Here is a 14,315-nt window from a genome sequence, read left to right as displayed (position 1 = left end):
ACCTTAAAAATAGTAATACAGCTTACTATGGGAATATGATATGCAGAAAACATTAAAGAAGGGAAGAAAATAATTACCATTAACATTTTAGAGTATTTCTTTGCAAGTTTTCTTTTCATACATTTATTTTGAATATAGTTATGCAGTCAAATTTTTTTCACTCAAAAATTTGAAGGCGGAACTTTTTCCCACATCATAAAATTTCTTTTAAAATGCCATCTTTAATGGCTGCACAATAGGCCACACTTTGAAGGCACATTAGTTTACTTAATTTCCAACTATTGGAATGTTTTCTAAATTTTCCAATTAAAAATAATGCTGAAATGAATATCCTTATACATAAATGGGCTTCTACATGTCCTATTATTTATTTGGAATTAATATCTTAATATTGAAACCTGAATCAAAGGACATAAACATTTTAAACATTGTGGTACATAGGGCCAAAAATGACCTTTAACCCAGGGATAGACTGAGGACCCTGAGGATATAGCTCAAGAATGTCATGAGAAGAAATATTCATTTCCTCTTTTTAATCCTGCATATCTTTTTTTCAAAGAAGTTACTTTATACCCATAATTAATTAGGCATACTGCTTAGTATTGTTTTTATTGGTTTTGGTAACTCAAACCAGTGTGCATCATATAAATTTTCAAGTGTACTAAGGGAGTTCTTTTGCTGTGACCATTACCATGCAGAAAAATTCACTTAGTGCAATGTAAAGCATATATTTGTCTGTTGAAAAAAAGAACAAAAACAAAAGGCACAACAATTTAAAGTGAAAGCCAAGTGTATATCCTTTGGCTAGTCCAAGTGTATTCTTAGCCAAACTTATTAATTAATTTTAAAAAAAGAAATATTTATAACTTTTGAAACATCCCCCACCTAATCAAAGTGTTGATTGGCATTATTTAATAATTTGGTTAATGTTCTCACACATGACTTCCAGAGTATAGGATCTTATATACAAACAAGAAGAAAGGGTGAAGATTATTTAGTATGGATATAAAGAAAATCCTACCTTGAGTTTATGATTATACAGGTTTCTCAAGTATTAAATTCATTTAATGTATTTGGGAATTTAAAAAGAAAGGAGCTGACTCAATTTTGTTAAGTAAAATTAAACACAAATATATGTTGATTTTTACATTAAAAATCTATGCACAATTTTTTTTTGGAATCATACTTTTAAGAAGTGAGCCAAATATTGCCAAACTCAGCCTTTAGTAAGACTAGGAAAAATATCATAGGTTCATCTGCAGGCAAAATTTGGCCAATCATACTTGAAATTCTGATAGCTAGATATTTAAGTACATTGGCTCATGTTTTAAATGCCATGAAAATCTGCCAATTTCACACAGAGTTTTTGTTTCTTATAATTGGATTTTTAGATTTGCCATTGAAAAACAAACCTGGCATTGGTTCTTGTTTAAGATGCAATCTACCCAAGCTTCATTCACTCATCTATTGGTATTGACTAAAAAAAATTTTTTCCCCCAGTGAGAACATAATATTTTACATAAACTTTTTATAAAAATGAAATTAAAGTAGTTTCTTTTATATCATTTTTAAGACTATCTCTGCCTTACATACATACATACAGTCTTTCACACATACAAATATGGGAAAATATTAAAGAAACTCCATAAACAAAGTTGGCTGTGAAATTCAACAAAATATTCTGTTTTTCTATGAAGGCTACCCTTGGATTAAATTAATATCAAATTCTTTTAATGTTAATTTACTCGTTCAACAAATATTTATTGAGTATCTACTATGTGCCAAAGAAATGTGAGGGTTTTTTTTTTTGTTTATTTTGATGTCTGAGTATGTTTCTTCCCTTCCTCCAAATATATACTAATATATAGTTTTTTCTTGAATAATTGTCACTTTGAAAATATTTCAAAAGTTGGGTGTGGTGGCTTGCACCTATAATCTCAGCTACTTGGGAACATGAGGTGGGAGAATTGCTTGAGCCCATGAGTTCGAGAACAACCTGGGCAACATAGCGAGACCCTGTCTTCAAAAAAATAAAATTAAATTAGAAGGAGGAAGGCAAGATGGCTGACTAGAGACATCAGTTACTGGACCATCCAGAGGGAAGGGTTTCAGATAAAGGAGAGAGGAGAAAGGACACGGCTCAGGTGTAGGTCAGAAGAATAAGTACCAGAGCCTGCCAGGGATCTCAAAGAGGAACACTGCAAAGCAGAGAAGGAAGAGGAAAAAAGAAAAAAAGATATTGATGTGGATCAAACCCAGAGAGGCTGAGAGCCAAGTGAAGGGGTAAGGTGACCAGCAGGCTACCAAGTTACTTGGAAGCTTTTCCATCCCCATAAGCCCAAGCACTGCAGCAACCCTGGAACAGTGGGGAGAACTTGCATGATCACAGAGCTTGGACATTCCATGTGGGGTTCCCCTCCAAGGAGAGTAACCTGAGAGGTTGGAGAGGGGGCTTTCTTCCATCCAGACTCTTATCCTCCCCTGCCCACTGCAACCAGGAAAGCAGTTTGAGCCAAGGATTTGGCAAGCAGCTGCCTCTCTGCAGCTGGCGCAACCTCCAGTCTGAAGTTTCTACAGAGACTGCGGTCCACGCCTTTGCCTGTGAGGACATGCAGTGGACCTGGGTGCGTGATCTGGAAGCTTCCTGTCAGCCAGCATTTCCCAGAGACTCATGCCAGTGAGTCAGACACACAGGCTAGATCCTGTGCCCCCAGGACTTGAGTAGGTTGCTAGGGGACACAGGGAGAGATCTGGGAGCTGGACTTGGGAGGCGAGGGTGCCCACATGGGTGGAACTGATGGGAGAATACTGGGGGTGGTCAAGATACGGTGATCTGGGGGAGTGTCCAATCCCCCCAAAAGGAAAGCTGCACAGTCGGATTAGGGTGGGTCCTCCACTGGAGAAGATCCCAACCTGTGGTTCCATAGCAACAGAATGCAGCACATTCAGGTGCCTGTTTGCAACCATACATTGGAAAGCAGGGGTAATGCAAGACGGGCAGAGCTCACTCCTGACAGCTAGTTGGGGAGTAACAACCCTTTCCTCATGAGCAGTCATCCTGGTTTAGAGAGCCTGCCTCGACCATCCTCCCAGAGACTCCCCCTAATGGCTGGGAAAATGACCTCTGAGCCCTGCCAGGGATTTGCAAAGCCTTCCAGGCTCACACAACCTAACCATGCCCAGCCTCAGCCTTGCTCCTCCACTCACCTCTGCTGTGGTGGAGAACCAGCAACCCCCTGGGAGCTACAGGGCCCCTTCCAAAGCCTGGGGCATTGAGGTGCTTTTCCTGAGGGACTAGAGCTTATTAAAGACCCAAAAGAACATCTTAGCAGTTGGCTTTTTCCTGCAAGCATCAACCACTGACAGGGAGAACAACTCTATAGCTCATTATAGCATCTACCAACTCAGTCAAATAGGAAGTGGCTGATTTTTACTCATAAGCATTACCCAGCAACTCAGAGATTAAGCTGGGGATCCCATTATAATTCTCACTGCTGGGAAGAGGTAAAGACAGGAGAATAGAAGCAACCTGAGGGAACACTGCTTTTTAGGGGAGAAACAAAAGTTATAGGCAGCTTGACCTGTGAGGGGCCTCCCTTTTCCACTGCAGACCTCTGGGATGACTGGGGAGCTATTCTGAGTCTGTGCAGAGACATTCCAACAGAGCAGGTGCAGCAGAGATCTGGTCCCTGCCAATCCCAGCTTTCTGCAACCGATGCCATCCTGATCACTCTGGTGCATGGAGCCAGGTCTGCTTGGGACCCAGCCTTCCAGGAGCAGCCTTTGTATTACCCCTGCTGGGCTAGGGATGGAACAGATATTCCCCCATGTCATGTCCTGTGACTGGGGGCTGAACACACCTCCTACGCAGAGTGGGAACTGAACAGAGAGGAGCCCCAGACATCATAGGCACCACTTGGGAAGCCTAGGGTGACTTCCTCAGTGGATCCTAGGTGTGGGGGGAGAACCTTGGTTGACCAGCAGCTCCAAACTGCCTACATAGACCCTGGCCTGCTGATACAAACTCTTGCCTGTGTGACTGGGCATCAGCAATCCCCCTGATGGTGGAATAGCACCCCTTCCATAGGAGCAGCTGTGCCCCCAAAATCTCCAGAGCCAGCTCTGAAGCTCTCACTGTATCTGAGTCCAAGGCTCTCTCCTTGTAGCTTCAGGGCCCCCACCAGGACTGTGAGACTCCAGCATTGTGCCTGGATGCCAACACCTCAGCACTGAGTCCCCATTGCTACTGCTGGGTCAGCAGAACCTCCCTGAGGTCCAACACTTCACTCAGGACACCCCAGCCCTGGGCAGCCATCACTCCTGGACTTGGTTCAAAAGAGTCTCCAGCAAAGGAGAAGAGATTCCCTGCAATCCTATTAACCCAGAGCTGAGAGAAGAGAAGCTAGGTGAGAAGAAACCAGCAAAAGGACTCTGGAAACATGAAAAAACAAAATAGTTTGAGACTCCCAAGGGAATGCAATGGAGCTACAGTAGTGGACTGTATCCACAAGGAAATTGTCAAAATGACAAAAATGGAGTTTAGAATATGGATGGCAAATAAGATCAATGGATTGAAGAGAAAGTTGAAAACCAACAAAAAGAAGCCAAAAAACATTTCAGGAAATCAATGAAAAAAAATGATAACATCACTAGAGAGCTAGATAACAGTAAAAAAGGAAATAATGGAACTTAAAGAAATGCAAGAGTCATTTAGGGAATTTAAAAACACAGCAGAAAGCTTTAACAATAGGCTAAACCAAGGAGAAGGAAGAATCTCAGAGCTTGAAGATAATGCTTTTAAGATAACCAAGTCATTCAAAGAGGCAGAGAAGAGTATTAAAAAGTCCAAGCACTCACTGAGAGAAATATGGAACTATGTGAAGTGAACTAACATTCAACTTATAGGTATCCCTGGGGGAGAAGAAGAAAAAACTAAAATCATGGAAAACCTATTTGAGGAAATTATTGAGGAAAACTTCCCTGGTATTGCCAGAAATTAAGACATACAGATACAAGATGGAGAAGACTGGGAAGATTCATAGTAAATAGGACAGCTCCAAGACACACAGTAATAAATATGGCCAAAGTCAAAATGAAGGAGAAAATTCTGCAAGCACCAAGATGAAAACATCAAATAACCTACAAAAGAAAACCCGTCAGGTTAACTGCAGACTTCTTAGTAGAAACATTACAGCCTAGAAGGAAATGGGGCCCCATCTCCAAGCAACTTAAACAGAACTGCCAGTCTAGAATTTTTGTATCCTGAAATACTAATTTTCACAACTGACAAAGAAATTAAGTTTTTCCAGATAAGCAAACACTGAGGGAATTTTCCATGACCAGACCTGCCCTGCACAAAATACTCAGAACAGCATTATACACAAATCAGCACAACATGTACTCACTAGTGTAAAGTGAAGTCACCTAAAAAAAACCCCAAAACTCACAACTCTTATAAAACAATAGAACAAGAGGTATAGACAAAGCAATAAGGGATGACCCAACAGGATGAACAGACCAACATCCCACATATCAATGCTATCAATTAACATTAACAGACTGAATGCTCCTCTCAAAAGACATAGGCTGGCTGAATGGAGGCAAAAACACAACCCAAGTATCTTCTGTCTCCAGTAAACACATCCAAACCACAAGAATGCACACAGACACAACATTAAAGGATAGAAAAAAATATTCCATGCAAACAGAAATCAAAAGAGAGCAGGTGTACCCATTCTCATATCAGATAAAATTGACTTTAAGCCAGCAAAGGTAAAGAAAGACAAAGAGGATCATTATATAATGGGAAAGGGAGCAATTCAACAAGAAGACATAAAAATCCTAAATATATATGTGCCCAACACAGGAGGTCCCAGACAGTAAAGCCAATTTTACTAGAACTAAGCAAAGAAATAAATAGCACCATCATAATTGCCAGGGACCTCAACACCCCACTGTCAGAGCTTGACAAATCAACAAAGCAGAAAATAAGTAAAGAAACAATGAACTTAAACCAAACTCTAAATCAAATGGACCTAACAGACATTTACAGAATATTCTACCCCCAAACTATGGAATACACATTCTTCTCAGCAGCACATGGGACAGTCTCCCATACTGATCATATCTTAGGCCACAAAACAGGTCTCAAAAAATTTAAAAAAATTGAAATCATACCATGTACCTTCTCAGACCACAGAAGAATAAAACTAGAAATAAATCACAAGAGAAACACTGAAACCTGCACAAAGTGATGGAAATTAAATAACCTGTTGCTGAATGATTACTGAGTCAAGAATGAAATTAAGATGGAAAACAAAAAGTTATTTGAATTCAATGACAAAGGGGATACATGTTATCAAAATCTATGGGACACAGCAAAAGCATTCCTCAGTGGAAAATTGGTAGCCTTAAATGCCTACGTCAAAAAGAAAGAAAGATCAGAAATTAACAACCTAATGTCACATCCCAAGGAACTAGAAAAGGAAGAACAAATCAAACCCCAAACCAGCCGAAGGAAAGAAATAACAAAGGTCAGAGCAGAACTAAATGAATTGGAAAATAAACAAACAAAAAAAGATTACAAAGGATTACTGAAACAAAAAGTTGGTTCTTTGAAAAGACAAACAAAATCAACAGACCTTTTGCTAAATTAACCATGAACAGAAGAGAAAGGACCCAAATAAGCTCAATCAAAAATGAAAAAGGTGACACTACAACTGATACGGCAGAAATACAAAACATCATTCATGAATGCTACATAAATCTCTACATGCATAAACTAGAGAATGTAGAGGAAATAGACAAGTTTCTGGTAACACACAACCTTCCAAGACTCAGCCAGGAAGAAATATTAATAGAACTCCTGAACAGACCAATAACAAACACTGAGATCAAATTAGTAACAAAAAACCTCCTCAAGAAACAAAGCCCTGGACCAGATGGATTCACAATTGAATTCTATTGGACATACATAAAAGACATGGTGCACATAATACAAAATTATTCCATAATATTGAGAAGGGAATCCTCCCTCACTCATTCTATGAAGCCAGTATCACCTTGATACCAAAGCCAAGAAAGAGCACAACAAAATAAGAAATCTAAAGACCAATAGCCCTTATGAATATAGATGCAAAAATCCTCAATAAAATACTAGCAAACAAAATTCAACAGCACTTCAAAAAAAGAATCCACTAGGACGAAGTGGTCTTCATCCCAGAGATGCAAGGATGATTCAACATATGCAAATCAATAAATGTGATTCACCACATTAAAAAAAGCAAAAAAAAAGACCATATGATCATCTCAATAGATGCAGAAAAAGCATTCAACAAAATCCAGCACTGTTTCATGATAAAAACCCTCCACAAACTAGGTATAGAAGGAACATATCTCAGAATTATAAAAGCCATATATACCCAAGCCATGTACCCAAATCAACATACTGAATGGGGAAAAGTTGAAAGCATTCTGCCTAAGACCCAGAACAAGACAAAGATGCCCACTGTCACCACTTCTATTCAACATAGTGCTGGAAGTCCTAGCCAGAGCAATCAGGCAAGAGAAAGAAATGAAGGGTATTCAAATCAGAAAAGAGGAGGTAAAACTATTGCTCTTTGCTGATGATATGATTTTGATTCTAGAAAACTCCAAAAATTCTACGAAGAGTCTCCCGGAATTTATAAATCAATTTGGCAAAGTCTCAGGATACAAAATCAGTGTACATAAACCAGTAGCATTTCTATATACCAATAACAATGAAGACAAGAGTCAGATCAAATACTCAATACCATTCATAATAGCTACAAAGAAAATTAAATACCTAGGAATATACTTAACCAAGGGGATGAAAGATCTCTACAAGAACTACAAAACTCTGAGGAAGGAAATCACAGAGGATACGAATGAATGGAAAAATATGTCATGCTAATGGATCAGTAGAAGCAACATTGTTAAAATGTCCATACCACCCACAGTGATTTACAAATTCAATACAATCCCCATCAAATTGCCATCATGCTTCACAGATCTAGAAAAAATAATTCTACTGTTCGTTTGGAACCAGAGAAGAGCCTGAATAGCCAAAGGAATCTTAAGCAAAAAGAACAAATCTGGAGGCATCACATTACCATACTTCAAACTATACCGCAAGGCTATAGTAACCAAAACAAAAATAGAGACATAGACAAGTGGAGCAGAACAGAGAACCCAGGTATGAAATCACCTACTTACAACCAACTGATCTTTGACAAAGCAGACAAAAATGTACACTGAGGAAAAGAAGCTCTGTTCAATAAACGGTGCTGGGAAAATTGGATAGCCACATGCAAAAGTATGAAACAGGACCCCTGCCTCTCACTACTCACAAAAATTAATTCAAGATGGATAAAAAACTTAAATCTAAGGCATGAAACCATAAGAATTCTAGAGGAAAATGTAGGAAAAACTCTTCTAGATATCAGCCTAGGCAAAGAATTTATGACTAAGACACCAATTGCAATCATGGCAACAAAAAAATTAATAAATGGGATTTGATTAAACTAAAAACCTTCTGCACAGCTAAGGAAATAATCAACAGAGCAAATAGACAACATATAGAATGAGATAAAATATTCTTGATAAAGAGCTAATATCCAGAATTTACAAAGAACTCAAGCAAATCAGAAAAAAAACCCTATTAAGAAGTGGATAAAAGACACAAACAGAAGCTTCTCAAAAGAAGAAAGGCAAATGGCCAATAAACATATGAAAAAATGCTCAACATCACTAATCATCAGGGAAATGCAAATTAAAACCACAATGAAATATCACCTTATCCCTGTTAGAATTACTTTTATTAAAATATCAAAAACAATAGATGCTGGTGTGGATGCAGAGAGAAAGGAACACTTATACACTGGTGGTGGAACTGTAAATTAGTACAGCTTTTATGGATAACAGTATGAAAATTCCTCAAATAACTAAATAAAAGTTGACCTACCATTCAATCCAGCAATCCCACCAAAACCAAAGGAAAAGAAGACTTTCCATCAAGAAGACACCTGCACATGGACATTTATTGCAGCACAATTCACAACTGCAAAGATGTGAAATCAACACAAGTGTCCATCAATTCATGAGTGGATTAATAATATGTGGTATATGTATACCACAGAGTACTACTCAGCCATAAAAAAGATAAATCAATACCTTTTGCAACAATCTGGATGAAAGTGGAGACCATTCTCCTAACTGAAGTATTTTATGAATAGAGAAACAAGCACCACAATTACTCCCTATTAAACTTGAACTAATTGATGATCACATATGTGCACAGAGGGAAGTAAAACTCAGTGGAAATCAGCCAGGGGGAAAGTGGGAGAGGCGGGGCAAAAACCTTTGGGTACAATGAATGTTATTTGGTGATAGGCACACCTATAGCTGGACTCAAGCATTACAAAAGCAATGATGTAATGTAAAACATTTGTACCCCCTTAATATTTTGAAATAAAAAAAGAAATTAAATGAAGAAAATTAAATTAAAAAATAATAAAAATATTCAAACGTTTATAGGGAAAGGACTGACTTTTTTTTCCTTTCCTTTCCTTTTCATTTCTTTGAGACAGAGTCTCACACTGTTGCCTGGGCTAGAGGGCCATGGCATCAGCCTAGCTCACAGAAACCTCAAATTCCTGAGCTCAAGATATCCTCCTGCCTCAGCCTCCTGAGTGTCTGGGACTACAGGCGGGCACCACAACGCCCGGCTAATTTTTTCTATTTTTAGTACAGACGGGGTCTCACTCTTGCTCAGACTGATCTCAAACTCCTGACCTCAAGTGATCCTCCTGCCTTGGCCTCCCAGAATGCTAGTATTACAGGCATGAGCCACTGCGCCCGGCCTCTTTTCTTTATATGGAACTTGGTATTTGTCTATCCCTGTTCTGTCACATATAGATGACATACAAGAAACATTGTTTTCCTCTGAGTCAGCCTAGTTACAAGCAGAGGAAACTTAAAGGGAAGTAGAGTCTAATGAGGCTTGACAACAAGTTGAAGTTTGGAGAAACTTCTTATTTGGATCTTAACTAATATAACAGACTGACTAATGAATAGCAAATTGTCTTGATATTCTTTATAGTAATTTAGCTATTAGTTTTGTAATTAAATAATCTCTGCAAAATTGAATTTAAAAAAAAAAACACTCCTTTTGAGTGCCACTTAAGTGTATCCTCAAATGAGAATACTTCTGATTTTTCCCTCCTTTTATAATTTTTACTCATTTTAATGCTACTATTTTCAATTCATTTTAATATTTTAAGGCTCTTCAATTTTTTTATATAAGTCATATGTATACATGTACATACAGACACATATATACACAGACATTAGGATCATTAACATCTACATATTTTGAGGCCATTTTTATATCTTTGTGGGTGGTGAGGACTTCCAATAGGCATATTCACCTGATTAAATCTTACTCTTCTTTTAAGATTATGGTTAAGCCTCACTTCTCACAAGTTTCTTGATCCTTTCAGCCACTAGACTGGTTAAGAATGCCTTTGCTTGCTCCCCAAATATTCCAAAACATGTCTGTATAGTGACATAAAAGTATGTCTGTATACTTTATAGGGCTGTCTCTGTCCCTACCACCTTACTGTTTCTGTGCTCATCTCTGAGACTTCTCTGGAGCTCCCTTCAAGGCAGATTTCATCACCATTTCTGCGCTGGCAACTCTCTGCCTGGCACGTAGAGGGCTCAATGGAGAGGTGACCTCCCCCTTGGGATTTGCATACAAATATCCCGCCCTGCTTTTGAATAATTTAGATGAAAGTGGAGAAAAAGCTTTGCTCTTCCTCTGTAATTACTCTTTTGTAATTATATTAAATAGCAGAGTTATCAACAAACTAAATCCCAATCCCAGTTGCCAATATGAATAGAGAAATAAGTGGAAACGTGAATGCACTTTTTGGAAAAAAAAAATACGACAGAGAAATACAGTTGGGATGTTATCTAAATGAGGGTGAAAATGAGCTTGATTGAAGGTGGGGGTGAAGGGGCAAAAAGTATATGTGAAATGGGGGTTGAGCCATGTGCAAATCAATGAATCCCAAAACAAACAAATGATATACTAAACCCTTAAAATCAGAACCAAACCCAAGTGTTTACTGTATTGTCCAAAGTGCTGAGTTAGGCATTGTGGGGGAAATATTTCCAACACACAACCACGGTTCTCAAGAAGCTGAGTCCATTAGGGAAGACAGCGTTGCCAAATGGTCCATCTCTAACATAGCAAGCTCTCCCTGCCAAAGCCTTGAGAATACAGAGGAGGAGTGCTCAGGGCAAGTCTCACTGAGTGGGAAGTAGTTGAACTGGCCCTCAAAGAAGGTGAAACATGGAAAAGTAGAGAGTAGATGCAAAGCATACTGAGGTGCATAATAAAGAATTGAGCAAAAGCAAAGTCAGAAGCAACTCATGGATTCAACTGTGTGCAAGAAAAGAAAAAGAAATAGGAGAAAGCAAAGGCTGGTTGCACACCAGTTTATTTCTAACTGAAGTAACTAATATGACTTCCAATGTCCTGGACTATATTGAGTTGGACAATAAGATGTAATGCTGAGGGCGAGAAAGATGGAGTGGTTAAAGGAGGACTACAAGGCAAAGGATGCTGCTGTGCAGGTTGTTTCCCTTGGGAGGTTGAGCACATTTTTGTAACACTCACTTCTTCCATTTCAAAGGAGTCTGGTCCTTTACTCGCAAGATGAGACAAGTTCCTGAGCTTGTGAGTCTGAATTCTGTCCTTGATGGACCCCCCAGACACACAGGAGGGAGGATCTTGCTTGGCCAGCGCGGACGGGCAAGGCCACTGCTTGCCAGCTTGGGGAGGATGACGGAATATCGAGTCATCACAGGCTTGGAGAGACTGATGCTCTGCCAAAGGAGACAAATGATTTTGGTTGTGATTGACTGGGGCTGCTGGTAACTCTGCTCCACACTCCCCTGGTTTTGAAGAGGGGATGAAAAATTCATCCTTCATCTTAAAGGTCTCGGACACTTCTGGGTTACAGTCTCTCCTGATGTTCTGTTTCGAGGCTCTCCTTAAAACTTTACCCATTCTTCTCTGATGCTCTTTGGACCCACTCACTGAGGTTCTCTGCACAGTCTCTCCTCTAGCTTTCTCATCAGCTTTGTTTTGTAGGATGTTGACATCATTCAACAAAGATGAGAAGGCATTGGTCACGTGGTCCAGGATTTCCAGCTGTCGGAAACGGCCTGAACAACACAATAAACACAAAATTTTTAGACTGGGTCTTTTCGATGAAACTGTATTAATGTAGTGACAAACTGAAGAGCTGGTTAACATGTGATTTTCAAGATGGGAAGGACATCAGGCTCTTGAAACTCAAGATTTTCTCAGTGTATGCCTTTGCTATTATGGAGATGATTCCCCTGTACAATGAGGTATCACTGTGCTATAGGGAAAGTGAATAGCTTTTAGATTTAGCTGAATATACCTAAATATACAGATTCATATATGCCTATGGTTTTTATGTGTTAATCATTAAAAACTGTACAAACAGGTGAATCTATATACTAATGTATAATAACTAAATGTCAAACAGTGAAGCCAGCTCTGTCAACATCAAGTGACCTGAGTACTCTTTTACCACTTTATGTGATGGATATCCCCGTCATCACCTCCATCATCCCCGTCCATACTGCCACCTGAGAGTGTGGAAATGAAACCGTATGTAGAGCCATAAGATATAAATAGTAATCAAAGTCTGATTGTTATGCAAATATAGATATCGTCAGAAGGTAACCAGTCATTGTTCCCTAACTTCCTTACTGCTGTAACTGGTTACTGCTTAATGACACTATCCTTCCTGATGGGTGCAAGATTTGTGACTTCCCCACTACTTCTCTAGATAATTTTGCCATTGTAAAGCCCAAGGACTTGTGCTTCTCTAGATAACATTACTATTGTAAAGCCTAAGACTGGTCTTTGAAGTATTTTTCAGATTCTGCATGCTGGGAGGACCCACTGACGCCAACCAGACCCATGGATAAGTGTGGGAACAGATCCAACAGCCTTGAGACTACCCATGCAGGGAATCTCCCAACTAAGAAGATAATTTCTGCTTCCCAGTCCTTTGAGTTCATCCCCCACCAATCTACAGACCCAATTTCCTAGCCCTTTGCCCACCAAACTGTCTTTAAAAACCCTTTCTCTCAAATTCTTGGGGAGACAGATTTGAGAAATTCCTCCCATCAATTCACATGGCGCCTGTGATATTAAACCCTTTCTCTGCTGTAATCCCTGATGTCTCAGTGTATTGGCTGCCTCTTGAGCAACAGGCAACGAACCTGGTTGGGCTGTAACAGAAAGATCATGATATATGGAGTCAGAAGGCCTGGATCCAAATCCCAGGTCATACAATCACTGGAAGTTTGACCTTGGAGTAAAGTAATAGATATATAGTGCTCAGCCCTGTGCTAGGCACATAGTAAACAGACAGTTTTTTCATCTAGGGGAATCATACCTGCCTTATGTATCTTTCACATCTGTTGTGAGCATCAAAGCGAAGTTGTGAAACCACCATGCTATGTGAGTATCAGTTGTTAAAATAATAATTATATATTAATAAATGTGCAAGACTTAGGAGGGGAATATATTGTCCTCAGTCTTTTAAAAGAAGAAAGTCATTATGTGAAAACTCTTTGGCCTTTCAGAACAAACCAGCTCCTCAACTTGTAAGCCTTCCTGGATGATCTGGCCTCAGATCATTTAGGCAATATGCAAATATAATATTGACAATTAGCATATGGAAGAGACCTAATGCAGTAAGGGCTAATTTGGGAACACATTGCTGGCTTGAAAAAAAATGGTGAAAAATATTTTTGGTATCTCAAGATAATAAAATCATGATAATAAGAGAAAATTATTTTGTTTCTATTGCATGGCCTTCTTTCAACCCCAGTGATAGCATGGAGGATCGCATAACTCAGCACTGGCCAAGGACCACATGGGTGGGCAAGGATGCCCTCTGTTGTGTTATTTCCACCATCCCAGCAATACTACTGACTCTCATGAGCATATCCTTAGCCCACCTGTTTCTTTCGTCTGAAAGGAGAAGATACTGACTAATCATCCTTCTACTCCAAAAAAAATGTGATGGATTTCTCACAGAGAATGGTGATATTTTTTAAAGACTTATAGGAACTCTTGGGTTCTGGATGTTTCAGAATAATTCTGATTACATTTCCCCCCTAAATTAAGCTGTAGTTGAAACTAAATCTCTTTTGTGAGCCAAAGGGTATAATTAACTCAT

The 14,315-nt window shown here is 39.1% G+C and overlaps 1 protein-coding gene across 1 annotated transcript in view; it reads right to left on the bottom strand.

The window, feature by feature from the left end:
• ITPRID1 (ITPR interacting domain containing 1) overlaps window positions 1-14,315 on the bottom strand; it is a 91,081-nt gene that overhangs the window by 54,840 nt on the left and 21,926 nt on the right. The window contains 1 exon segment of the mRNA XM_045564308.1: window positions 11,705-12,255. Coding sequence (XP_045420264.1) covers window positions 11,705-12,255 — 551 coding nt within the window.

Source organism: Lemur catta, chromosome 11 (genome assembly GCF_020740605.2).
Source record: "Lemur catta isolate mLemCat1 chromosome 11, mLemCat1.pri, whole genome shotgun sequence".
Lineage (NCBI taxonomy): Eukaryota > Metazoa > Chordata > Mammalia > Primates > Lemuridae > Lemur > Lemur catta.
Note: the sequence above shows the minus strand (reverse complement) of the source record. Positions and strands in the feature narration are given on the sequence as shown.